The sequence below is a fragment of the Poecilia mexicana genome, unplaced genomic scaffold (assembly GCF_051168715.1).
Source record: "Poecilia mexicana isolate PSO_F unplaced genomic scaffold, ASM5116871v1 scaffold_2, whole genome shotgun sequence".
Classification (NCBI taxonomy): Eukaryota; Metazoa; Chordata; class Actinopteri; order Cyprinodontiformes; family Poeciliidae; genus Poecilia; species Poecilia mexicana.
The window spans coordinates 23,954,101-23,980,127 of NW_028263371.1; the positions used below are offsets into that span (position 1 = coordinate 23,954,101).

Here is a 26,027-nt window from a genome sequence, read left to right on the forward strand (position 1 = left end):
ATACTTAGAGGTAGTACACTTAATAATTAGTATACTTAAAGTATACTTTCACAAATTTAAGTATGTTTGAAGTGTACTAAAGTATATATTTTTTTCACCTGGGTGTAGTTTGATATTGTCCACAGGAAAAGTTTGCGTGGCTGCACATTTTGACAGCAGCCAAAAAGAGTGTTCATATATTTGCGCAACCTTTGACGCAAAGTAAATTTTTTTACATGCCAACTTATGTGCAAAATATGGCGCCGCACATATTTTGTGCGCACGCACGCTTTATGCATGAGGCCCCTGATGACACCTGAATGGGGGGTGGGGCCTCAGGAGAGTCAGCTTCAGTCAGGTATGTATCAGGATCAGGACTAACAGGTTCAGACTCCATTTAGCAGCAGAGCAGAGTCTGGATCAGGTGAGTGTTCACTTCTTATTTTCCTCCCTCTGGGTTTTCTCTCTGTGGATTAAACAGAACCAGAACTCGGCCCGGTTCTCCTTTAGAACCAAGCTGCTGGCTTCATGGAGCTGTGGTTCTGGTTGGGTTCTGGTTTCCTGCTGATCAGAACCAACTAACTCTGACAGCAGATTTCTACAAACTCTCCTTCATTGTCTTCATGCAGAAGTCGGTCTCGGTGAATCTGTCCCTTAATTGGTTTCAATCTTTTCTTTCTAATAGGATGGAATGTGTCTGCTTTGGCAACTCCAAGTCCCAGGTGCAGGTTTTAATGTTTTTATCTTTTCTAATCTTTTTTTTTTTTTCAAAATCTCTTTTTCTTTCTTACTGTTTATTCAATGTCACATGCTGTTTTTATTTTTTTTAATTATGTAAAGCATTTTGAAATGCTTTGCTGCTGAAATGTGCTATACAAATAAAATTTGATTGATTGACTGATCCTGGTTTTAGAGGAAGAGCTGATGTGAATAATTAAAAACTGGTTTCCAGGATGAAATTGTAGATTCTGGCTCAGCTTTGTGAATAAATTCTAGTTTGTCTCCTGCAGAGCAACACGCCCTGCTTCGTATTTCTGTTCATTTATTTCACAACGAGCCTCTAAAGACATCACAAGAGGCATCATTAGAGAATTTCTGCAGTGAGGGGTGTGGCCTCATCTCAGATTCTCCCAGTAAACAGACTGGGACACCAGTGGGTCTGATCCACAACAAAACCACTATAATTCATGTCTGCAACTTCCTCATCAGGACTGCAGCTCAGAACAAGTTACTTAAGCCCCGCCCCTTTAGAGCACCAGGTAAACATTTGTTCTGCCAGCTGGAATCTGGACCGACCCGTTGGTCCTGGTTCTGTATCTCTGAGCTCAGTCAGTGTTTCTGGTTGTTTCCAGACTGGAGAAATGAAATGGAGGGCTGAGGTGGGCAGATCAGCCAGAAATTATTCTCAAGAATTGCACTACTTCAATATCAGAGATAATTCAAAATAAAATACTCAAAAGTACAAAGTTCAGCGTTGTAAAAATACTCCTGAAATGTTATTTTCAAAAAGTAACTCAAGTAACTGAGTAACTGTAAGTAGTTACTACCCACCTCTGACAGGAAGAATCTCCAGTTGTACAGCTGTAAACTGGGACCAGTAGGTCTTCACCAGTTGTGACCAGTTGGGCTGTCAGTAGAGGGGAGGTGAAAACTATTTCCAGATAAAGTTATTCCCATTGGGTTAAAATCAGTCCTGGTTCCGATCCAGGAAGATTTTGAAATGTTTCTCTTGTCTTCAGATGCTTTTATCAATAAATAATTAATCTGATTTAATAAGCGACCAGACACCTGTCCATGTCCGGCTGCAGCTGCAAACCGAGGAGGTAGACTTCATCCTTTCTGACCGCTGTCAATCTGAGCTGATGGCATCATTACATCAGACATTCATTTCACTTCAGTTCTTTGAGCTAACATAATAATAATAATAATAATAATAATAATAATAATAATAATAATAATAATAGTAATAATAATAATAATAATAATAGTAATAATAATAATAATAATAATAATATATTCTTTCTTTCTTACAAACACAATTTGTGCAAAATGCAGTAAATTAGACTAAAAATAAATTATTCTGTTATATTTAGGGTTACATGAGACAGGATATTGTTTAAATATATTGAGTTATAGATTTATTTTAAATTGATGTAATTTAGTTCAGGCTTCATTTCCATAAACCTGCTCAACACCTTTTAACAAACATTTGTTTCATTTCAGCTTTAGATAATTGTTTCTTAGATTAATTTTCCTCTTAAATTGTTTCTCCTTCTCTTTCACTGAATGTTTTCCAGTAGTAAACTTTGTTTTGCTTTATTTAATATTTGTAGTGTTTTGATTTCAACTAAATGTCCAAATTTAGAATATTTTGGTTTTTAAAAACAGTAGCTTTATCTGATTTCTGAACCCAGCATATTGGATTATTCTTGTTGCTCTTTTTGGTAACACTTTATTTGAAGGGGGGGTGAATAAGACTGTCATGACACTGTCATAAACATGACATAACATCTGTCATGAACATGAATAAGCCTTCATGAATATTTATGACTGTTGTCATAAAGCGTCATTAAGTAAATTATGACACTTTTAATACAAAGTTGACATTATTGAAAATGTCTTCATTATGACAACTTGACATTAACCAGGAAATCATTACTGTTTAAACTTTACCTTTAATAACATAAAGTTACCTAATTTTTAAAGTGCAATCAGTAATACTTTTATAACAAATTTATATCAGTAATGATTTCTTGGTTAATGTCAAGTTGTCATAACAAAGACATTTTAAATAATGTCAACTTTATATTAAAAGTGTCATAATTTACCGAATGACGCTTTATGACAACAGTCATAAATATTCATGAAGGCTTATTCATGTTCATGACAGGTGTTATGTCATGTTTATGATGGTGTCATGACAGTCTTATTCAACCCCCTTCAAATAAAGTGTTACCCTCTTTTTCATGGTGAATTATCTCTAGATGACTTGTATATTAGTCCAAACCTCAGATAACATGACGGCAGTAAACGAAAACCAAGGAGTTATAGTGTGTAGATTTTAATTTCCCCATTCTACAACAATGTCTGGCCATGTTGGATTTCCAGCAAACAAAGCAGGACGAAAACAAACATGAATGTTGTTGATGTTGAATCAGTTCGATCAGTTCAGCTTATGGTGCAGATTCACAGCAACTGTCTTCTGGAGGAAGTTGATCAGATAAACAACAAATTCTTGTTCAGAAATATTTAGTGGCTGACAGAGAAGCATGAAGGTAAATGTTTGTTCTGGCTGCTGGAATCCAGGCCAACCTGTTGGTCCCAATTCTTCAGCTCTGAGCTCAGTCAGTGTTCCTGGTTCCTCCCAAACCTCCATCTTGTGTCTTCTTGTGTGAAGGCACAAGATGGAGGTCAGTGATCAGGATCAAACAGAGCAGAAATAATAAAGTCAACAATATTCTGATAATAAAGGAGAAGTCAGTCTTCTGATCCAAATGTTTGGATTAAAGATGGAAACTCAGAAGTCAGGATCTGCAGAACCTTTTTTCCTTCTGCTTTTAGTTCTGCTTTCAGTTCTTCAGTGTTGTCTTTTGACTCTTTCTCTCTGATCATATGGTTCTTCTTCCTGCCTGCTGTGACCCAATCTTTGCTTCTGAAACTCACTGATCTCTTCCGTCCATCTGAAAGCGAAGTCAAAACTTTCCAGCAGCTCCAGCCTCTCAGATACAAACTGAAGGTTTTCATGGACCTGCTGAAGTGCAGCTGGTTCTGGATTAACTGGTCCAGTTTGTGTCCTCTGAGGTTCTGCTGTGAAGTCATGCTACTGTTACCATGGTAACAGCTTCTGGTCTGCTCCTCAAGCGATGCTGAAGTTCAGATTGATAAAATGTTGAAAGAGAAGTTTTCACTGGTTTTTCTCTGTGATCTGGTCTCTGAGGTTCTGACTCTACAGAACATGTTCCTATAAACCAGATCTGGACCTGAACGGTTCCAGAACCGCTGCTGTCTAACAGGAGCCAGTTTAATATGGCAACAAGTTGCTGAGCTCAGGACCAACAGTTACTGCTTCATAAGAAATGTTCACTCCTTCATTCACTACATCTGACCTCAGTCTGGATGTTTCTAGACCTGGAGCAGGATCCAATTCAGACCTGAAAATGGCATCATGGAGGAGCGGACAAGTCAAAGTTATTAGAAGAGACATTACAGCAACAGGGCAGTTTAAAGTTTTACATAATATAAAAAAAGCAACATTACAGTGGAAAAATAAAGAAAAGTTATAAAATGTTGTAATCCAGAATATAGTTAATTTATTTTCTTATTATGTTTCAAAAGCAAGTCTAAACAGGCTAAGGGTTTTTAGACTTGATTTAAATTAATCCAGTGTTTCAGCTGTTTTGTAGTTTTCTGGAAGTTTGTTCCAGATTTGTGGAGCATAGAAGCTGAATGCTGCTTCTCCATGTTTGGTTCTGGTTCTGGGGATGCAGAGCAGAACCAGAAGACCTGGGGAGTCTGGAAAGTTGATACAGCAACAGCAGGTCTTTAAGTTGTTCAGTGATTTATAAATTAACAGTATTTTAAAGTTTATTCTCAGTGGAAGGACTTTAATGCTGGGTGATGTTCTCTAGCTTCCTGGTTTTAGTCAGAACACCAGCAGCAGTGTTCTGATTGATTTTTTAGGCAGACCTGTTGCAGTAACCAATGCAACTAAAGAGAAATGAATGGTCGAGTTTTTCTAGATCTTGCTGGGACATTAGTCTTTAATCCTGGAAATGTTCTTCAGGTGATACAAGGCCGACTGACTGTCTTTATGTAACTCTGAAGGTCAAAATCTGTTGGTATCTCTAGTTTCCAGCTGTAATAACTGAAGGTGTACATTGACTCTAGATCATAACATAACTTCAGGTTTGTTTCTGTTCAGCTGGAGAAAGTTTTGGCACATCCAGATATTTATCTATTCTAAGTATGTGTTCATTGTGTTCAGTACTTGGATGGTTCAGAGTCACCTGGTGACATCATAATGTATAGCTATGTGTCATTTAGTCTTTGTAAATAATCTGATTATTTTTGTTATATAGCCTGACTAAGCAGGAAAGTATCAATAATAGGAGGGGTCCCAGGATTGAACCTTGTGGTACCCCACAGGTGATTTCTGTCCTTTCCAATGAGAAATAACCTGTTGACACAGAGAAATCCCTGTTCTTTAGTCAGACTGGAACCAATAAAGTACTAGGTGATTTCTGCTGGTTCATGTTTTCTTGTTCTGTTTTTAGCAGAAGCTCTTTGTTGCTGATTGAAATACTTAGAAGTTTGATGTCAAAATTCCAGATTTATTAAGATGAAGCCCATATGACTTTAAGAGCTGTTTAGCTCCCAGAAATATCTGAGGTTGTGCTGGAATCAGGTTCCTCTGATCCTCTGAACACATGATGGGAACCAGCTTTCTGCTTCACAGGAGACTTACTGAAAATGGATCACTGGGACTGACTGGCACTCTGCAGAGACCAACCAGGGTTTAACTTTGGTTTCTCTCTCAAGATGTCCAGAAGATGGAAGATCTGGATCTAAAGAAGAACACAGCAGAACCTCCAGGATCCATCAGTCCCTCTATGAGGAGTGATGTCTCCAAACGAAAACCTCCAGAGTTCAGTAACATACCTGGACCCTCAGGCATGAAGTAAGAAAGCAGTTCCTAACTGATTTATGTGACTCTATAGAGGTAAAATATAAATTATATTAACTGGTTGATCTCAGTGTTTGAATAAAAAGTAACAGGTTTTATTTTAAATTAACTTAAAGCTAAATACACATGAAGGATGTTGGACAGTAAATAAGTTCAGTTGAATGAAGGTCTGAATGAATCAATGATGAAAATGTTGGATGAAAACAAAAACAACCAAGAATATGAGGAGCAATGACTCAGATTATATTACTGGGAAAACTGGGTCCAGTTGATCCAAGTTTTAAAAAAAGAAGAAAAGAAAGAGATCTACAAATTCCTGTTTGAACAGCAGAGCTTTTCAGCTGGGATTTAAAGACAGAGTCAGAAAGTCATCTGAGTGGGAATGTGGACATTGATTCTAAACAGAAAAGCATAAGTTTCTCTATAAGTTGTACATTTACAGAATAAAGATGCATTCTGTCCATAAAGGCACATTCATAAAGCGGGCGGCTCGACTGAAGGATGGCTGCAGCTGGACCTGTATTGGTACCGCACAACTCCTTTAAATTCTGCTCAGAGCTCCAGGATGATCAGTACAGGCAATTTAAATTATCAGAAACCATCAACATTTCCCAGCAGATCAATGGGATCAATCGCTCCCTCTGAATCATTCCATTGGCGACGTTCTCCATCAGAACCAAATAGCTCCACAATTACCATGCTCCACCTTAGCGCAGCTTGGCTACACCTTAAAAATAATCAAACCTGTTTGGAGTTAATCTGCTGATCCAATCCTGTTTTTTTTTCCTTTTGTTTTGGTGAGAATGAAATTACCCCATAGATTCATTCCATGTGCTTCCCCGCACAGACCAATGCATTACATCTTTATGAGACAAAAACTGAGGAAAAGTACTATTTACATTCGAGTGAGGTTTTCACGTCTTTTTATTTTCTTTATTTTGTGTGTGTTAGGTTATTGTCTGAAGATAAATGCGGTTAACAATAAAATATTAAAATCATGAAAAAAACATCGGGTTTTATGCTTCTTGGTCTAAATAACTGAATCTGACACTGAAGTCAGATTTCAGTGTATTTAGGTGAGTTTTTATGCTTTGCAGTTTGATATTGTTTACAGAAAAAGTTTGCGTGGCTGCCGCACATTTTCACGCCAGGGAAAAAGTTTGCGTATATTTACGCAAACTTTGATGCAAAGTTATAAGTTTTATACATGCAGACTTGTGCATAAAAAATGAGACCGTACATTTTTTGTGCGCACGCACGCTTTATGCATGAGGCCCCAGATTCTCTGCTCTCCACCTTCCACCACTAGATGGTAGCAATATGATGCTGTGCAGTGCATTCTGGGCTTTGCAGTTCTAATAATGAATACTATAGAAGTACTTTGTAGAATAATTCCTAGAAATATGACCTAATCAGTTCCATCAAACTGGGACATGAACCTGTTGTCCTGCAGGTTCTGCTGTGACCCATGTGACCCAGACCAGTAGAACCAGTTCTGGAGAAAATGTTGAGTTTGACTCAACAGATCAGTCTGAATGTTTCACTCTGGAGCTTCAGACCTGCAGCAGTTTGTGTTCAGAGCTTCTTCTCTGGTTTTTATCGCAGAGTTTCTCACTGATTGATGTGATCTGAATAACAACATGTTTGTGTTTCAGAGGTCAGAACCACAGAGGAAGAGCAGAACCTCCAGGATCCAGCTGTCCATCCATGAGAAGTGATGACTCCAAACGAAGACCTCCAGAGTTCAGTAAAGAACCTGGATCATCAGAACCAGAGTAAGAAACCCGTTTCTACCTGATGGATGTGACTCTACAGAGACCAACCAGGTTTAACTTTAATTTCTGATTAGAAACTGATGCAGAGACAAAAATATAATTTAAACCATTTTAGTTTATTAGTGACCTAAACTGAAAATGTGAAGATTAATAATATTAGACTGTAGAGATCGTTTATTTTAATTATCTATTTGATTTTCAACACCTTCAACCAATCAGGTCAGCTGGAGAAAAATCAACTTTCAACATAATTTTAGCTTCTATTCAGACAAACCAGATGGACTGAACAGAATCTGATTTAATTTTTTTGGTGACAAAGAAACCCAGAAACAGGCAAGATGAGCATAACCAAATGGAAATCAGAACCAAGTCCATAAAAAGAACCAGACCACCTGAATAAAACAGGAACTGGGTTCAATGAAGAAGGACTGTAACTAAAGACTATAACAATAAATTAGGACAATAAAACAAAGTGAACAGAACCAAAGTCCAAAGGATCATCATGAGGTCAGATTTAGTCGACCCAAATTTATACAACTAATAAAAGACGTGGACTTTAGATAACTTGTTGTTAGCTCTGCCACAGTATAAGGCTCTTTATAAAGAGCTCAGATCAATGCAAACTGGGTCGTGTTTACTGGTATTACTGAAGGATCCGACTTTCTCTACTGGGATCCAGAGTCAGTTTCTGGATTTATGTACATTTTTAGGTCTGATAGGTCTACATCATAACATGCCACTAAAAGTTTCTTCACTGGTGTTAAACACTATATTATTGGCAGATGATGGGTAAACTGTGTACAAAAGGTTAAAAATGACGACATGGGTTTGATATAACATTTTATTAAAGAAAAGAGGGACAGATCTTTAAACATATTTGACTCCTTTTTGACTGTCAAAACAACAGTCTGTTGTCCACAGAAGAACAGAGTCCATGAGGTTAAGCTTTGTACTGTATGAACTAGGGAAACAGTACAAGTTGCGGTAATCCCAGTTTGACTGGTTTGACACTTTGATTCCTTGCGATGTCTTCCTCTCATTCTGGCGTGTAATGAAGCCACTTCTCGACAGTTTTGCTGCAGTCCTCAAGAGTCAGCTTTCAGTCAAACTGCAGAGTAACAGCTGAAAAACACAAAAATAAAAGTGAGGAAGGTGCCGGTTAGAAAGATGATAAACATTTAAAAAGTTCTTGAAAGATTAAACAGTGTACTGGTTACAGGTCTGAGAACAAATACAAACCATATAGTTCCTCATGTACACTCACTATTAAATTAATATTTATCTTAATGTTTATGTATACAACTACATTTACCTGTCAAGCTGCAGTATAGTGTAGGATTTATGATACTGATATTAAATCAATATTTAAAATAAAGGGCAGTTTATCAGAAAACCTAACAATAAAACTCAGGGAGGATCAGGGTTTATTTTACACACCAGAGACAAATAAATACAGCAAAAGGTGATTTATACTGTAGTTGGAAAAATGATTTATATTTTATACAGAATTAACTTCCATCAAATAGCTGGTTTAATCTTCCATCAACTACAAATATTTCCAAATAAGTTGATTAAATTCCTTTAACAGTGTCTATATGCTGATAAAGATCCCACACAAGTAACAATAGTCCAGTTCAATTTAACCAGTTACCAATCCAAGAATCAACAGACTGAATCAGTCATTAGCAGGTTTAGTTCAGTGTTTCACCTGCCTTACATATTTTAAGTGTTTCCCTTCTGCCTCACCTGGATTGAATCTGTGGATGATTAACAACCTTCTGCACTTCTTGATGGCTGCAGACAGACATGCAGTCATCTAACTCAGCTGTTCTGAAACAGAGTTGCAAACAAGCAGCAGCAAAGTGGCTGTTTGGTTGGGACAAACCACTAGTGTAAAATTGGGGAGGTGGACTGTACAACTCCTAGTAGAGACTTGTAGATGTTTTTGTGTCAACACATTATGCACAGTCAGTAATAATATTTACATACAAGTAAGAAAATGTACAGAAAGGAATCACAACCCACTGTTCTCAACATGTAGTGCTTAATTTGAAACATGATTAACCCCCACCTAGTAATAAAATGTTCTGACCCAGAGCTCAAGGAGTGGGGGAGGGAAGAAGGGATGAGAGGGGGTAAAGAGGGCAAGGTTGGGAGGAGCAGGTGGGTGGGGGGAGGCCTGGGAGGGAGTAGGGGAGATGAGGAGGTGATGAGGGCTGCAACAAACTGCCCAGATTGCACACAATGGTAAATCAATGTTGAATTATAGTCAGAATTGTTGGTTTTTGGTTGAGGTCGACAACTGATGGTGGATCAACCATCAAACAATTATCCAGCTCTAGCCAACCCAGATAGTACACGACATTAAATCAACGTTGAATTATAGTTAGAATCGTTGATTTTTGGTTGAAGTCGCTAAAACGCCATACATTGTGGTGTAGGAGCCATATGTACATTGTTGGAGCTTGATACAGAATGTTGTTTTGTTTTGGTGTGAGTTTGATATTTTTTGCTCTGCTGTCTGAAAGAGATGGGTATCTGTGGTTGTATTGTCCTTGAGCTTGTTGCGTGGTGCCTTTTGATTGGTTGTTTTGTCAAATTAGTTTATGAAAGATTAGAGCATGCTCACTATAGAAGTCTGGCACCATTAGAGGAACACAGTCTTTTGACTGTCACTTTCTATTTGTTTTTATTTTGAATCTGTTTGTTATTTTTACTTCCTTTTGGATTCAGTAAAGACTGGAGAATGACTATTGGATTCAAGACCTCTTTTTTCTAGAAGAAACGTGTCGCGTCCGAAAGAGCTTTGAAGGGGCTAGACTAGTGAGAGCTTGCCACACTTACACATTGATTCAACATTGATCAGACGTTGATCAGACATCGGCATTTCAGTCATTAGATTTCAACCACAAAACAACATTGATTCAATGACACAGTTTCAACATTAGTTAATTGGCTAGAGGTGGATGGTTGTTTGATGGTTGATCCACCGTCATTTGTCGACTTCAACGTTATAATTCAACGTTGATTTAACATCGTGTGCTATCTGGGAAATGTTTTTACAGGAGCAGCATTGGTGAGAAGGAGCATCCATCCTGCTGTGATTTGTCTCAGAATGTTCTGATGGATCTGTTCTCTACAAGCTGTGGATCCTCCTGCCCCCAGTGTGGAGAAAGACCCAGAACGGGAGCTGAACTGCTGACAGCCAATCAGAGCAGCTGTCCTCCAGGTGAGACTGAACATCTCCAATCGCTTCTTCCTGTCATCTCTGTGAAACTAGATCCACGTATTTAGCTCAGATTTAGAAATTTAAGGTTTAAAAGTCTTTTTATAGTCAGTTATTTAAGCTCAGTCTGTCTTTTTCCAGCGGGTGTAACTGGAACTTATGTCTTCGTAACTCGACTTAATAAATTCCTCATTTAATTTGAGTCTGTTCAAAAAAATGGCCACAAGAATTATATGACAAGTGATAAATAGACAATATTTCAATATAGTAAAGAAAAGACATTGAAAAAACCATTAAGAGTTAGCAATGTTGTATTTTGTGTTATTTCATTTGGGTTTAAAAATGTACAAATTTAACATTTTATTTTGTTCGATTTTAAAATTAGACTCTTACTCTGAAGGTTCATGTTGCAGCATAACATGTCACCAGCTCTAAATAAAACAAACGCTTTATAGAATCAATATGATCATTTTATTTGGGTTTCAGCACATTGAGGTTGAGGGGAATAAAATGGCAGAAAGGATGGCTAAGGAGAGCACCAATCGGGTATTGACTGATATTAATGTTACATTTAGCATAACAGAAATAAAGTGTATAATAACAAAATAAATTAAAAAAAAAAGACGGGTGGCAAAAGTTACAGGTCATCAAATTGCTCATCTGCCAATATGGTTAATATGACCTTATTAAAAAGGATTTTTGTTCTGCTTTTATTGGTTATTACACTTTTAAGGTTCTGCTGGAAAATCGGAGCTTCCAATTGCAGCTTACAAATCGGGAAATGACTAAAGGACAATTCCACGTAATTTCTTGCTAACTTGAGCATCTTTAATTTGATCTACTTCAAAAACTAAAATACACAGACTTCAGTCGTGGTGTTGATTATTCAGGCCAACCCCTACAAACCCATACAAACCAAGTTTGTAGGGGTTTTTTTCTAAACAAAAGCTGTATTAAAGCTTCGATTTGTGAAGCTTCAATACAGATTGATTTCAACCCTTTTTATGTGTCTGGACCACGGTCACTATGGGGACCACAAAGGGAGGACATGGTGGATTTCATTAGGCAGAAAGTGATTTAAACTCTGCCGTAGAGTTTTAAATTATTTTCTGTCCATTAGAAAGTGATTTTGAGCAACCTCAGAGGTCACTGAAGTTACTGAAAAGCTCCCTGGTTCAAGGTGTGGTTGAGGTTCAGCCTGGCAGATGATGGTAAATGTAGAATATAGTAAGGAGTTATGTTACAGAAAAACTTCTTCAGGAAGTGGATTTTTTGTGAGATCCAAATGGTGTTTGAGAAGAATCAGGCAGATGAATGTTGTCTGCTGCAGAGCTGCAGCAGGCAACAAAGGTTTCCACACCTCTGTTGTCTCTGTTTAGCCTTTTGTGATAAAGACAAAGTATCCTTCGGGCACAGAAATCACAAGAGGTGAATGAGAGAAAAATTCCTAGAATCATTAACTACATGCTATAGTGAAGAGGTAAAAACTCAGAGAGATGACTAGTGACTTGTCCCCTATCTGCCAGATCCTGGCTTTTACTTGGATTTATGGCAAAAATTCTCTAATCACAATCTAGTTTACAGTATTCTGCTATTAGAGTAGAATAATCTAGACCATATTTCAAGAATGTAAATATTTCAGCTTTTAAACTCAAGCAGATTAAAAATGCTCAAACAGTAGGTGGCCATAATGGGTAGAGGTGGCCTTTTACCCATTTCCTGAATTGGAAGCTCAGTTTGAAGCCAACTTCAGCTCTTTAAAATCCAAAGTGTTTGCTGAGTTTGATTCCATGAATGAGAAGTAATATGGTGAACCACAACTCAGACTGCCCTAAAACCTATCTGTGCCCTCTACTGGATGTTGTTTCCATCAGAATTAGTTTGATTTAGCCATAATTTGATGCTAAAATAGCAGTGGTCTGAGAGGCCATCAAAGAGTACAATTTGATACATGGTCTATGTAGTTGTTTGCTAAATTAATGACTATATTTGCAACTCTCATTCCAAGTATTTTGTGTAGTTTTGACTGCAAATATCTCAGTAAACTTGAAATAAGATGAAAATATACAGATAACATCTCAGCAAGAGATAGAAGCTTGTTTAAAGTCCATATTTCTTGAATATTTATCAATTTCCATATAGATTTTTTTCTATATTTTTAAACTTGTTCTGAGAAATGTTTTTTTTTTGTTGCTTTTTATGGTGTTAATATTTTTCAAACAACACTGAGATAGCTCAAATATATTTGAAAGATAAAACTGTACATCCTAATAAATCAATAGCAGCAACGTTAACTTAAATAGAAAAAAAATACTTAAGTTGAGATAATTATCTTTTAATACACAACTGTAAGTAAAACATATATGATGAATTATAGCTGAAAAAATCAGTTAATAAATAGTATTGTTATAGTATTATTAATAATATTGTTTCTGAACTGTTCGTGCTTTGCTAGAGCAGAGGTGCGATATGTCGATCGCGGAAGGTTTTGAGTCGATCTCGGCATCAGGTGACAAACTGAACGCCGCCAGGAGGCTGAAACCAGCACGTCCTCCTCTGACTTGCTTAAAACGTTCATAACTTTATTAAAGAACAACAAAAATAAAAAAAGTACTCAAATTAATGACCCAACAACAATAATAATCTCAGTGATTATTGTTTTGTACAAGGTGTTGCGCAATTCTACGCGTTTCGGTTCCAATACCAAAATAACTAGCAGAGCAGGAGTTTAAAATTAATCAACCACCGCTGTGTTCAGGGGAGCGCTTATTAATAATCGCAAAATAAATATCAAGTCTGAAAACATAATATCGTAATGGACTGAATGTTTTTAACGTAATCTCTGCTTGGCTCGAGGAGCGCAGGAGGTTGCCACGGCAACGGGTGTGCTTAAAAGACAGAGAGAGACGGAGAGTAAAAAGGTGCGAGTGGTTTAGAGTTGATCACCTTTTCAGGTTGTTTTTAACTTTTATTTACCTTTTCTGTGACGCATCACAGCCACTGCAGTTTCTGAACATTCAATAAACGACAAACTTGAAGTAATTACCTCGTTCTTTGTGACTATACGTCATTTACAACAAACATCAAACACGGTATTATGTGAAATTAAATTGTCTAATATAAAAAAATTGTTTGGTGCTGTCGGGCTCAGAGTCTGAGAGGCTCTTCCTTTATCAAACTATTTTTTGTTTCTTATTTAGAGGAAATATTGATGTTGATGAGATTTTCTCCAAAATTATAACCTTTTTCAATCTTTATAGCTAAACTGTTGAAAATGAGGCTCTAACATTCACAAATGACATTGAAATAAAATCCAGTCCAACATCTGGTTTGAGGTGATTCCTCAGGAACCTGTCGGAGGAAAAACATCCCAATTACAGAAGATGAGCTTTAACCTAACAGAGCTCTGTGGTTCCTCCTGTCAGTATGAGAGTCAGAATGAGGAGGCGCCATGTTAGGAAGAGAAGTGGAAGCTGGAGGATCTTCAGAACAAACAGGTCATGATGCTGGGCTACTGATTATCCCTCTATCTAGACACAGGATCAATATAACCAGCTTAAAAGCTAAAATGAATGGTTATATGCCAGACATGGAAAACTGGGATGCACTCCATGGCATAATGTTCAGAGTTTAGGTCTCATGGCATCTCAAGGTGTCAACATTGCAGCCAGTGGGCTGAGGGAGGAAATACAGCTTTACTTTGTAGCAATTCAAGAGCTACCCAGCTTTTATTTATATATATATATATATATGTATGTGTATATATATATATATATGTATGTGTATATATATATATATATGTATGTGTATATATATATATATATGTATGTGTGTATATATATATATGTATGTGTATATATATATATATATATATATATATATATGTATATATATATATATATATATATATATATATATATATATATATATATATATAACTGCACAAAGATTGCGCTATCCAGTCTGGGTCCTTTGGCAAGACCCTTTGAGCTACTGCCTGCCTCATACCATGAGACATTGATATACATAACATGCCGGCTCAGACGTTGCCCGGCCAAACAAGGTCTGCGTCAGGTGCTGGGGAACCAGAGCACCTTGATGACAAATGGGCTACTGGAACAAGACAGAAATGGGCGAAAAGTGAAAACCTGGATCTGTTGGAATGCTACTACTCAAGTAACCCTAATCATAGAGGCTACATGCAAAGGATGTGGAAGGAATGGTTAGTTCGACATACCCAGTCTACAATGACTGCTAAACAACTAGTAGCTCAGTATTCCAACATCTGCAAACGGCAACTGCTATCACAACTTGAGATTGACGAGGTACAACACAAATGCTACGGCAAGGGGGAGGAGCCTGGATGTCAGGACAGGGGGGAGTTAACTACAACTACCCGCCCAGAGACTGGGTATGCAGCCACAGTAATGAATAACCAAAGCTGAATGAGGCAGCAGCTGACCTGAGAGAAAGAATAGTGACCCGAATAAGCACCAGATGTGATGTAGCATTGAGAACATTGTAGTGGTGGATAAAGAACAGAGGAAAGCCGTTGTGGTGGATGTAGCAATACCAAGTGACTACAACATCAGGAAAAAGGAGAAACTGGAGAAATACCAGGGCCTCAGAGAGGAACTGGAGAAGGCCTGGAAGGTGAAGACCACAGTGGTGCCTGTGGTCATCGGGGCCCTCGGGGCAGTCACCCCCAAACTGGAGCAGTGGCTCAAACAGATCCCAGGAACAACATCAGACATCTCAGTCCAGAAATGTGCAGTTCTAGGCACAGCCAAGATACTGGAGGAGAACCCTCAAGCTCCCAGGCCTCTGGTAGAGGACCCGAGCTCAGAGGATGAAAGAGAGAGACCACCCACGGTGGGTGAGAAGGGGATTTTTTTTTGTATGTATATATTTCTTTTTTTTTGTCTTAGTACCCCCAACTACTTTCACCCCTGCCAGTAACTGTAATCACATTATCAGCATTAAATGTTCAACCCAACAACCTATGGCTTTGCTTGGAAGTGGCTCTGTTTTCAGCCTTTTGTGATAAATACAATTAAAATGAACATTTTCTTAAAGCAGGTGATGATTTTGATGCATGAAGACAAAAAGGTGAAAAACAACCTGCTTTAAAACTGTTTTAATAGAAAGAGGGAAGGAATGTCAGAGAGACAGAAACTTTTATTTACTCTGACAATATAACACAGACGACATTATACGTTTACAGTATAAATGCAAAATTTAATAACAATAACAACCTGTTAGGGTTATTACCTTTATTAAATTTGTTGGGCCAAATCCGATTTGGCCCAACAAATTACAGACAATTTCCAGTCTGTAATTGTTTAAAAAGTCCAATCCAGTATCTGACTGAGAAGTCATTTTAAATGTGAACATTACCGATGCAATGAGTTATTTCTTTGGCAGATTCGAGCTTTTTCTACAGATTTCTTCCATAAAGGCTGGAAATGCACGGAGGAAACATTTTTCTGTTTCTATAAGGAAAATGATGGCATGATGCAGAAGAGTTGATGTTGCTGAAAACTCCTGCATTCACTGACCCTGATGGTTTTGTTCCAACTTTATCACAGAATCATGTTGTTTACTACAGTTTTCTTCTGCGTTTCTCAGAGGTTCTACGGGAACATAAGATCAGTCTGAAGATGAAATGTGAACATGTGACTGAGGGAAGTGATGAAACAGGAAGTAGAACCCTCCTCAACAGGATCTACACTGATCTCTTCATCACAGAGGGACAGAGTGAAGATGTTAACACCCAGCATGAGGTGAAGCAGCTGGAGAGAGCTTCCAAGATCCAAAACCTCCATGTTTCTGCAATCAGATGCCATGAAATCTTTAAAGCCTTCCCTGATCAACATGGAGTCATCAGAGTGGTTCTGACTAACGGCGTCGCTGGTGTTGGAAAAACCTTCTTAGTGCAGAAGTTCACTCTGGACTGGGCCGAGGGCTTAGAGAACCAAGATGTCAGTGTGGTGGTTCTGCTTTCGTTCAGGGAGCTGAACTTGATCAGAGGTGAGCAGCACAGTCTTCTCTCACTGCTCCATGTTTTCCATCCAACACTCCAGAAGCTCCCAGTAGAGCAGCTGGATAAATGCAAACTTCTCTTCATCTTTGATGGTCTGGATGAAAGCAGACTTTCACTGGACTTCAACAACAGTCAGCTGGTTTCTGACGTCACACAGAAGTCATCAGTCAACGTTCTCCTGACAAACCTCATCAAGGGGAACCTGCTTCCCTCGGCTCTCATCTGGATAACTACCAGACCTGCAGCAGCCAATCAGATCCCTCCTTCATGTGTTTCCAGGGTAACAGAAGTACGAGGCTTCACCGATGCCCAGAAGGAGGAGTACTTCAGGAAGAGGTTCAGTGATGAAGAGCTGTCCAGCAGAATCATCTCCCACATTCAGACCTGCAGGAGCCTCCACATCATGTGTGGAATCCCAGTCTTCTGCTGGATCACTGCTACGGTTCTGGAGAACATGTTGACCTCAGAGCAGAGAGGAGAGCTGCCCAAGACCATGGCTGACATGTACTCACACTTCCTGCTGGTCCAGACAAAGAGGAAGAACAACAAGTACCATGGAGGACATGAGACAAGTTCACAGGAGCTGATGGAGGCTGAGAGGGAAGTTCTTCTGAAGCTGGGGAGGCTGGCATTTGAACATCTGGAAAAACGAAACATCATGTTCTACCAAGAAGACCTGGAGCAGTGTGGTCTGGATGTCACAGAGGCCTCAGTGTACTCAGGAGTTTGTACAGAGATCTTCAAAAGAGAGAGTGTGATCTTCCAGAAATCAGTCTACTGCTTTGTTCATCTGAGCATCCAGGAGTTTCTGGCTGCCGTCTACATGCTCCACTGCTTCACCAGCAGGAGGTCAGAGGTCATCATGACGTTCCTGGGAGAAAAATACAAAGAAACATCTCTGGATGAGTTCATGAAGAAAGTTATGGAGAAATCCCTCAGCAGTGAAAATGGCCACCTGGACCTGTTTGTCCGGTTCCTTCATGGTCTCACTGTGGAGTCCAACCAGAGACTCTTAGAAGAGCTGCTGGGTCAGAGAGAGAACAGTCCAGAAACTGTCCAGAGAATCATCACCAACCTGAAGGAGATGAACACTGATAGAATCTCTGCTGACAGAAGCATCAACATCTTCTACTGTCTGATGGAGATGAACGACGTCTCATTTTATCAGGAGCTCCAACGGCTGCTGGATTCAGGGAAGAAACTCTCAGTGACTGACTGTTCAGCTCTGGCCTTCATGCTGCAGATGTCAGAGGTTCTGGATGAGTTGGACCTGGAGAAGTACAAGACATCAGATGATGGACGACGGAGACTGGTTCCAGCTGTGAGGAACTGCAGAAAGGCTCGGTGAGTCCAGATGTTTTCATTGTACGAATGCTGATTCAGCACTATTGTCCTCCTGTTTCTTCTTCTTTCTACCAAGTTGATTCTGGATGTTATTGGCCTTTAACTACTTCCTTCATCTTTTAATCATTCAAAGATCTACAGATTCAGCTTATCCATGACAGCGGTGCTGCAACTTTTGGTTGTTACACATTTTGATCATGATAAAAATATTCCACTGCTTCTCAGTTTTCAGATCGAAATAAAAATAAAACCTTGAGAACCCTAAAAATATCTGTTTTCTCTGAAAAATCTAATCAACCAGATACGCTTTTTAAATTTTAAACTCATCTTCTCTCATTGGGTTGGTGGCCCATATTCACCTTCTAGGTTCTTTATTTTTTATAAAATCACTATTTAGGTTTGATGGAAACATTAAAATAAACCCCTGCATTGCTGTTGTCATGGAAACTAGTTAGAAACTTTGTGAACTAACTTTTCCTCCTCTCACTAGTTTCCTCTGAGTTTGTAACTGAGACCAAAATGTGGTGATTGTTGTCTGGTTCCAGAAAAAGTCCTAGTTTCTGTCAGATCCTCCCAAAGCTCTGAGAACTCTGCTTCCAGAGCTGGAACCATTTTCCTCATCAACTCTTCATCTGCAGCCTTTGTTGAAGCTGTTAGCTGTCCTCCATGAAGACCTGTAGAGACATGAGCTTCAACTCTTTAGACATCCCAGCCTCTTTAGTTCTGGAGAACTTTCACTGCTTCACCATGAAGATGCTGCTGGACCCAAACGCTCCTCCAGGGGTTTTGCTCTTCAGCTCTTTAGGAGTTTAGCAACAATTTCTTCTGACATCCAAACCTTTATTCCTCTGAGACGATGGACAGACCACTGCAGAGACATGTGTCCCTCTTCCAACCAGTTTGTCCCAGTTCCTCTCAGACCAACAGAGGACGGTCCAGACCTGAAGGAGCAGCAGCACCGGTTCTGCTGCTGCTCTGCAGGACGACCAGAACAATCTGCAGCTTTTAGCTGAAGCAGGTTGACGACTGTCCACTTTCTACTTTGTTAAAGCATCAAATCCAGCAGATGAACGGAGACACAACTGGGAGCATCATGTGTCTGGTCTGCTCCCAGTTTCCTCTGGGGCAGCATTTAATAAGCTGCTGCTGGGAGCAGAGGCTTATTATGGTGCTGCGCCCCATGCACCAGAGGGGGCGCCAAAACCCCGTCTGGAGGGGGCGACGATTATGTTTTCCCATACACTGCAACGCGCCTCAAGCTCCTTCACCTCTCGCACATAACGAGGTAAATGTAGAGACTTTTACACTTCACATATCGTTTCCTCAGGGGGGGTGAGCGTCGCTCCTTCACCCTGACGGGGGCGCCGATTTATGTTTTCGCATCCACCTGAATAATGTGCAGTTGCGCCACTGGCTGGGAGCCATGTTTCTATAGAATATACTACTATTATTAATGATGAGGAGGATTCTAGATGCTGCAGCAGCAGATATGGGCTAAACAAACCCAGAGATGCCAGAGGTCCACAGCAGGCTGGACTTCCTGCTCTGCTCACTTCATTTATAACTCACTTCCTGCTTGATGGAAGATCTCAAGGAGCCAAACGGTCTAGTCCAAGTCAGTGTGACTTGTCAGAGCTGTGAGCAGTTCCTCCTCCTCTCCATCATCTCCAGTAGTTTCCTTCATTCAGCTCAGTCAGCCTCTTCATCAGCTGCTGCAGCTCCTTTGAGGCTCTGATGCTGCAGAGAAACTGAACTTTCCTTCACAGATGATAGAAGATCTTCAACATCTGACTGAGCTGAAGGTCTGAGGACATGAAGCCTGGACCAGAACCAGAACCAGAACCTGGACTTTAGTCAGGAACTGCACAGACTCTCTGTCGGGTCAAACTCAGTAAACTGAACATCAGATGTTGATCAGATGATGACATCACTGTTATATTTTATCTGTTTATGATCCAGATTGATTTCATTAGAACTGAATTTATTTCTTCTCTCATCAGACTTGGTGGCTGTTCGATCCAAAAGGCTGAATGTGAAGTTTTGGCTTCAGCTCTGAAGTCCAACCCAGATCTGACTGAACTGGAAATAAATCAGATCTACATAAATGGAGGTGGAGACTCTGATATGAAGCCTCTGCTTGAGATCTTGGAGAGTTCAGACATTAAAGTGGAGAATCTGAGGTTTGTTTTCTCTATCAAATATACACTGCTCAAAAAAATAAAGGGAACACTCAACCACCAATTCTCATGTGGTTCATCCTAGATCTGAATGAATGAAATATTCTCATTGAATACTTTGTTCTGTACAAAGTTGAATGTGCTGACAACAAAATCACACAAAAATCAATGGAAATCAAATTTATGGATTTGGAGCCACACAAAATTAAAGTGAAATGTTCCCTTTATTTTTTTTAGCAGTACATATACACACACACACACATCTTACTTTGTAGGACAGGAAATGAGATCTTACCTTTGTAAAGCTTTGTGTGCAACAAGCTTCATCAGTTCACTGAAATTCTCATGTGGTTCAAATGGAAAATGAATTTAAAAATGACTCATCTTCTGCAGCGTCTGATGAAGGATTCAGAACTTGGACTAAATGACCCACATCAATCTGACAGAGAAAAGACTGTATTTTCTAGTTGATAGTTCAGTAACTGGAATCACCACAAAATGAGAAAATTATCAAGTTTTAGAATGTGAGCTGTAAAGGATACTATAAAACTTAAAATTAGATGGATTGAAATAAACTTGTTTACATTTGTTATACTTAGCAATGAGCTACAGTTAAAACTGGGAATTAAACATTAATATGTGACCAATATGGCCCCACACTTTGTTCTTGACACAAGGGGGAGCAAACAACTCAAAAACCCAAACAGCAGAACGATCAAATTTAGAATATTTTATTTCAAAGAACGTCACTCTTCAGTAGGGACAAAAACAGTTCTTTTCTTCTTAATAAAATCCAAAGTTCAGTAATTATCCTTAAAAGAAGTCACCAATCCGAGGCCACCAGCTGGATTCCATTTATGGCGCTGCTCCAGGTGAAGGCGATCCGTCTACAATGTGTTCACTTGTCGATCCCCAGCTGACTCTGCGACGCTCCAGCACTGTTCCTCTCTTCTGTGTTGCCACGCCCTTTTTCAGACCAATCCAGCTAAAACCAAGAAGCAGGGAAAGCGCCAGCATCCCCGCACCAAGACACCATCGAGAGATGCATTTCCTACTAATACTCTCTGATCGAGACAGAGCGCTACTTACAGGCGCGGGCAGAGGTTCCCCTCTGCTCTGATCCTCTGTACTGGGCCATCTGTTCACCTCTCGGTGTTCTGCGCCTGGCGTGCGGATTCCGTCCGCCCCTCGCTCGGCAGCGTACCGTCTCTGTCACTTACAGGATCAGTCTCTCTTCTCCTTCCATCCAGGCTCCTTTTATTCTGGCTTCAATCAGCCTCTGCTGACACCTGAGCGCACTGATTACGGAACGCAATCAGTGCGCTCCGCCTCCTTAAACGGCCGCCTTCAACCCAGTGCATTTGGGTCATTAAAGGGAAAAACAAAGAAAAAACAAAACGATCCAAACACGCAAAGCACAACAAAAAAATTAAAAAGAAAACAATCATATTTTCCCCTGTGCGACAAATAGATTAACAAAAACTGGTAACATAAAAAAAATGAGCAGTCGGCTAATACAGAGCCTGTAAGGCGCTGCAGGCTGACAGCCTACAGAGCCTGTAAGGCGCTGCAGGCTGACAGCCTCCATGCCACGCTGCATTGATGCAGTAATTCCTACAACAGGACACCAACCAAATACTGAGAGCAGAGAGGGACAAACTTTCAGAAGTCTGACATTTGTGCTTCAAACATCCATTTCTGACTGGTCTGATGTGAGATTCTGATTTTCTGAGAAACTGAATTTTGGGTTTCCTTTAACTGTCAGCCAGAATCATTAAAACAAAATTAAATCTTGAAATCTTTTCCTCTGTGTGATAAATCTCTTTAAAATATGTGTTTGACTTTCTGAGATGCCCGGCAGTAAATATTTCAATGTGGCTCCATGTTGTAATTATTGAGCGGTACCAGTAGAGTGGACCAAGAGCTGATCTTTGGAACTGCTGGAAGAGCAGACGTTGATTATTCAGCTCGTTTGGTTTCACGTGAGGGTGCTCCTGTGGACAACCTCAAGGGGGACCTCTGACCTCATCTGCCTCCTTAACTTGGCCAGCTGCTCATTAAAGGGACCCCGCATCATCATGTTTCTTTTACATTCAGGGAAATTAATTTTCTACATTTTTATTATTTATTTGTTCATATTTCAGTTTTAACTGCATCCTGTTGGCTTCAGCTCATCTTTTATTCTTTATTCAGATTGAGTGACTGCAGTTTGTCAGACACCAGCTGGACATCTCTGTTCTCAGCTCTGAAGTCCAAACCGACCCATCTGACAGAACTTGACCTGTACATCACTGAACTTGGAGATTCTCGAGTGAAGGAGCTCTGTGGTTTTCTACAGACTGAAGGCTGCAGACTGGAAACTTTGAGGTTTATAATTATATAATTATCAATATTTCTGTGAATATAATTGATCAAAGTTCATATCTTGTGTTCTAATAAATTATTTGAGTTTGTTCCTGGATTTGGATCGAGTTTAATTTAGTCCCTCTGTGTTGGATCAGCTGTTCTGAGGTCAGAACAAAACGGCATTCAGACCTCCAGTGTGTAGAAATACTGTAAAGGTCAAAGGTCATTCAACCCAGTCTAGAAAAGTGAATTCCAGCTCCTGGAATCTGATAGGAACAAAACAATAATCAATGACTTCAACACTTTGATCAGAACCTGGAATGATTTTACTGACTAAAATCCTCCAACACAACATGACCCAGTACCAGGTTCTGGTTCTGGGTGCTTCAGCTCCTAAAGTCAGTTTAATATTAAATATTCTTCATGACTTCATGTTTTTCTGGCTGATGTTTAATTAATATAGTTGAATTTCTCTGAATTAATCTCCATTTGTTTACATTTCCTCCTGACTTGTTAGTTTTGTGTGAATCTTGAATGATTTGCTACAGAAACTGAGATTCTATTGATGGAGCTGACAGAATTTAAGAGCTGAAGTCAGCAGGTCTTTATTGAAGCAGCAGCTTGTTGGCTTTAATATTCATGAGAATCTTTAACTGGTTCTGTTGGACTGGTTCACCTGCATCCTGTTGACTTCAGCTCACATCTTTTATTCTTTATTCAGGTTGCATGACTGCAGTTTGTCAAAGATCAGCTGTGATTATCTGGCCTCAGCTCTGAAGTCCAACAGCCTCCATCTGACATATCTGGACCTGACGAATAACGACCTGAAGGATTCAGATGTTCAGCAGCTGAAGGATCTTGTAAAGACTTTAAAGTAAGTAAATGTTTGTAGTGAGTCCAGCTGCTGTCAGCATATTGAACTAAACCAGGTTAGCATCAAAGCAAAGCTCCAGTGTTCCCAGTAAAGCTGCAGCTTCTCAGTGGGAGGAGAATGGTTCAGGCTTCCTGATTGGACACAGAGACAACAATCAGCCAATCAGAGGAGCAGCAGCTTGCTGTGTTCCTGTGTTTGTGTTGATGTGAAGATGAGTGTTGTTGCTGTGTCCATGTCTCCAGGAAGTCCAGCGTCTAGCCGTCCAACATGTCTAGAGACAGTGGTCCTCATTCATCAAACTGTGGCAGCAGCAGATCTGATCTCAGATCTGCTTGTTCTCTCAGTTCAACAGGAAACAACTGATCAGGTTCATCTTGGTCACAGCTCTGAGATCAGTCTGACTGAAGCCTGGAAACATCTACTGGATGTGCTGCGTCACTGACTGCTGCTGGAGAGGCTGGAAACACTCACTGATCTGATCTCTCCATCCTTCTCTCTGCAGGTGGAAGACATTTAGATTGGAGTAGAGAACGGTCTCCGTTTCCTGCTGATCCTCAGAGGTTGAAGCTGCAGCAGTTTGAGTCTAAAGCGACCCTGACTGGATCATGATGATGACCTCTGACCTCCAAGATGATCCTCCTGTTTATTTTCTCATGTCTGTCATTTAGTGTCTGATATTGTCTCTTTGGATCAATAAAGATCCGATTCAAACTGGGCTCCATTTAGAGCACAGGTGTCAAACTCCAGTCCTCGAGGGCCGGTGTCCTGCAACTTTTAGATGTGCCTCTGCTGCACCACACCTGAATAGAATAATTAGGTCATTAGCAGGACTCTGGTGAACTTACCTACACAAGGAGGAGGTAATTAAGCCATTTCATTCCAGTGTTTTGTACCTGTGGTACATCTAAAAACTGCAGGACACCGGCCCTCGAGGACTGGAGTTTGACACCCCTGATTTAGAGGCTTCATGGAGTTTTGATCTGAACTGGATTCAACTGGAAAGTTGATCTTTTTTCTCTCCGATTCATTTTCATCCTGGAACCAGAAATGGTCTGAGATGGAAACATGGGAATCATTTTCAGTTCAGCTTTGAATCATAAAGACACTTCAAACCTCTTTTCTCTGCTGCTTCTTCTGTTGACAGGAAAATGTTCCTCAAAGCTCAGGCTCAGGAAACAAGAGCTTTACTGGAAACTGAAGAAAAACTTCAGCTTCCATCACAGAAACCAGTTTAGAACTGGATGTCCCACAGAAACACTGATTTTAGTTTTCAGGAACATCCAGCCAATTAAGAAAAAAAGATTTAACATTTTTATCTTTTTATAGTCATTAAAAAATCCCTAAAGAATGAAATCTTTCAGCATATTCATTGATTCCCAGTTTGTTTTTGTGTTTTACTTTTTTAACTCCATATTTTATGTTTTATTTTGAGTTTTCTAAAGAACTTTAGGACTCGATGTGTCACTTCAGTGCTTTTTACTGTGATTTTATTTATTCAGAGAATTGGGACAATTTACTGATTTCATGTTTTTTTCATATTTCTTTTCATGTAATGTGGGTATTTTTGTGTTTAAAAAATAAAGTTTTTAAGAATGTTCTTTGTTGTGGGGTTTTATGTAGTTAACTGTGTACAAATCTAATAACTGCACCTTTATTTTACTTCATCGTGCCATCTAACTTTTTGTATTCAGAACAAAGAAATTAAAATGTATTTAAGTTTGACAGCTTCCTCCAAGGAATTCAGAAAGATTGGCTGTTTTGTCAACCTCTTTGGTCAACATTGACATCCGAAAAGACAAATGCACTACGACAAAGTTCTAACATGTGAAAGATCCTGTGATCTACAGGTTATGGAATCAGACATCATGTAGGATATCTGATGCCATGCAAATTCTCTGTAATCCTGCTGCAAATTTGCAAAGTACACCTGCTTTTTCAACCTGTCACCATTGATGGCAGAAAAGATAAATGTGCCACAAGAAACTTCAAAAGCATAGAAGTTTGCGTGGTCCACAAGTTAGGGCATCAGATGTCAGGTACAAAAGATGTGGGTTCAAATCCTCATCTTTGTCTGTAAATAAATTTGATATTTAGGTTTGACTTGGTATTTAAGATTAAAACACACAGTTCATCATAATCAGTCAAAATTAAGGCTATCAGACAAACATTTCTGCTTAAATATGTTTCTTTTTTTATCCATCTATATACGAGATGGATATAGATTGGTGCATTTACTCCAGGAATGCACCAATTTCAAAATTTTGGCTGTTACTGACAATGTTGCTGTTTTTGCATCAAAAACTAAAACATATGGAAATATTTACCAGTTTTTCATTGATTTATGGCACTTTTGTAGATTTAAAAGGTATAACTGAAGTGCTGGAAAAACCATAAATCAAGATACTTTTCCCCACAAAATTTCAAAATAACTTAAATGGTTGGTGAAGACAAAAATTAAGACAAAGAACCTTAAAGCGTATTTTAGAGCAATATGTTGCTTCTTTTCAACAATCACAATTACAGTTAAAGGATTGTCGCATTTTGTGCCTCATTTAGTCAAGATTAACCCAAATTAAAGAG

The 26,027-nt window shown here is 39.3% G+C and overlaps 1 protein-coding gene across 4 annotated transcripts; it reads left to right on the plus strand.

Annotated features, from left to right (window-relative positions):
* The first annotated feature begins 345 nt into the window (after positions 1-345).
* On the plus strand, positions 346-25,044 carry LOC106911847 (NLR family CARD domain-containing protein 3-like). 4 transcript variants are annotated; one of them, XM_088012945.1, is made up of 9 exons: positions 346-403; positions 5,518-5,656; positions 7,318-7,437; positions 10,503-10,666; positions 16,292-18,050; positions 20,051-20,230; positions 22,421-22,594; positions 23,295-23,447; positions 23,950-25,044. In XM_088012945.1, the coding sequence occupies exons 2-9, from the start codon at positions 5,529-5,531 to the stop codon at positions 23,972-23,974; spliced, it is 2,703 nt and encodes a 900-aa protein (XP_087869071.1). In that variant the 5' UTR covers positions 346-403; positions 5,518-5,528; the 3' UTR covers positions 23,975-25,044. The 4 variants fall into 4 exon arrangements, with proteins under 4 accessions (XP_087869071.1, XP_087869064.1, XP_087869073.1 ...); XM_088012938.1 differs by lacking the exon at positions 346-403 and adding an exon at positions 455-701; XM_088012940.1 differs by lacking the exon at positions 346-403 and adding an exon at positions 673-701 and having other exon boundaries at positions 5,435-5,656.
* Positions 25,045-26,027: the final 983 nt, after the last annotated feature.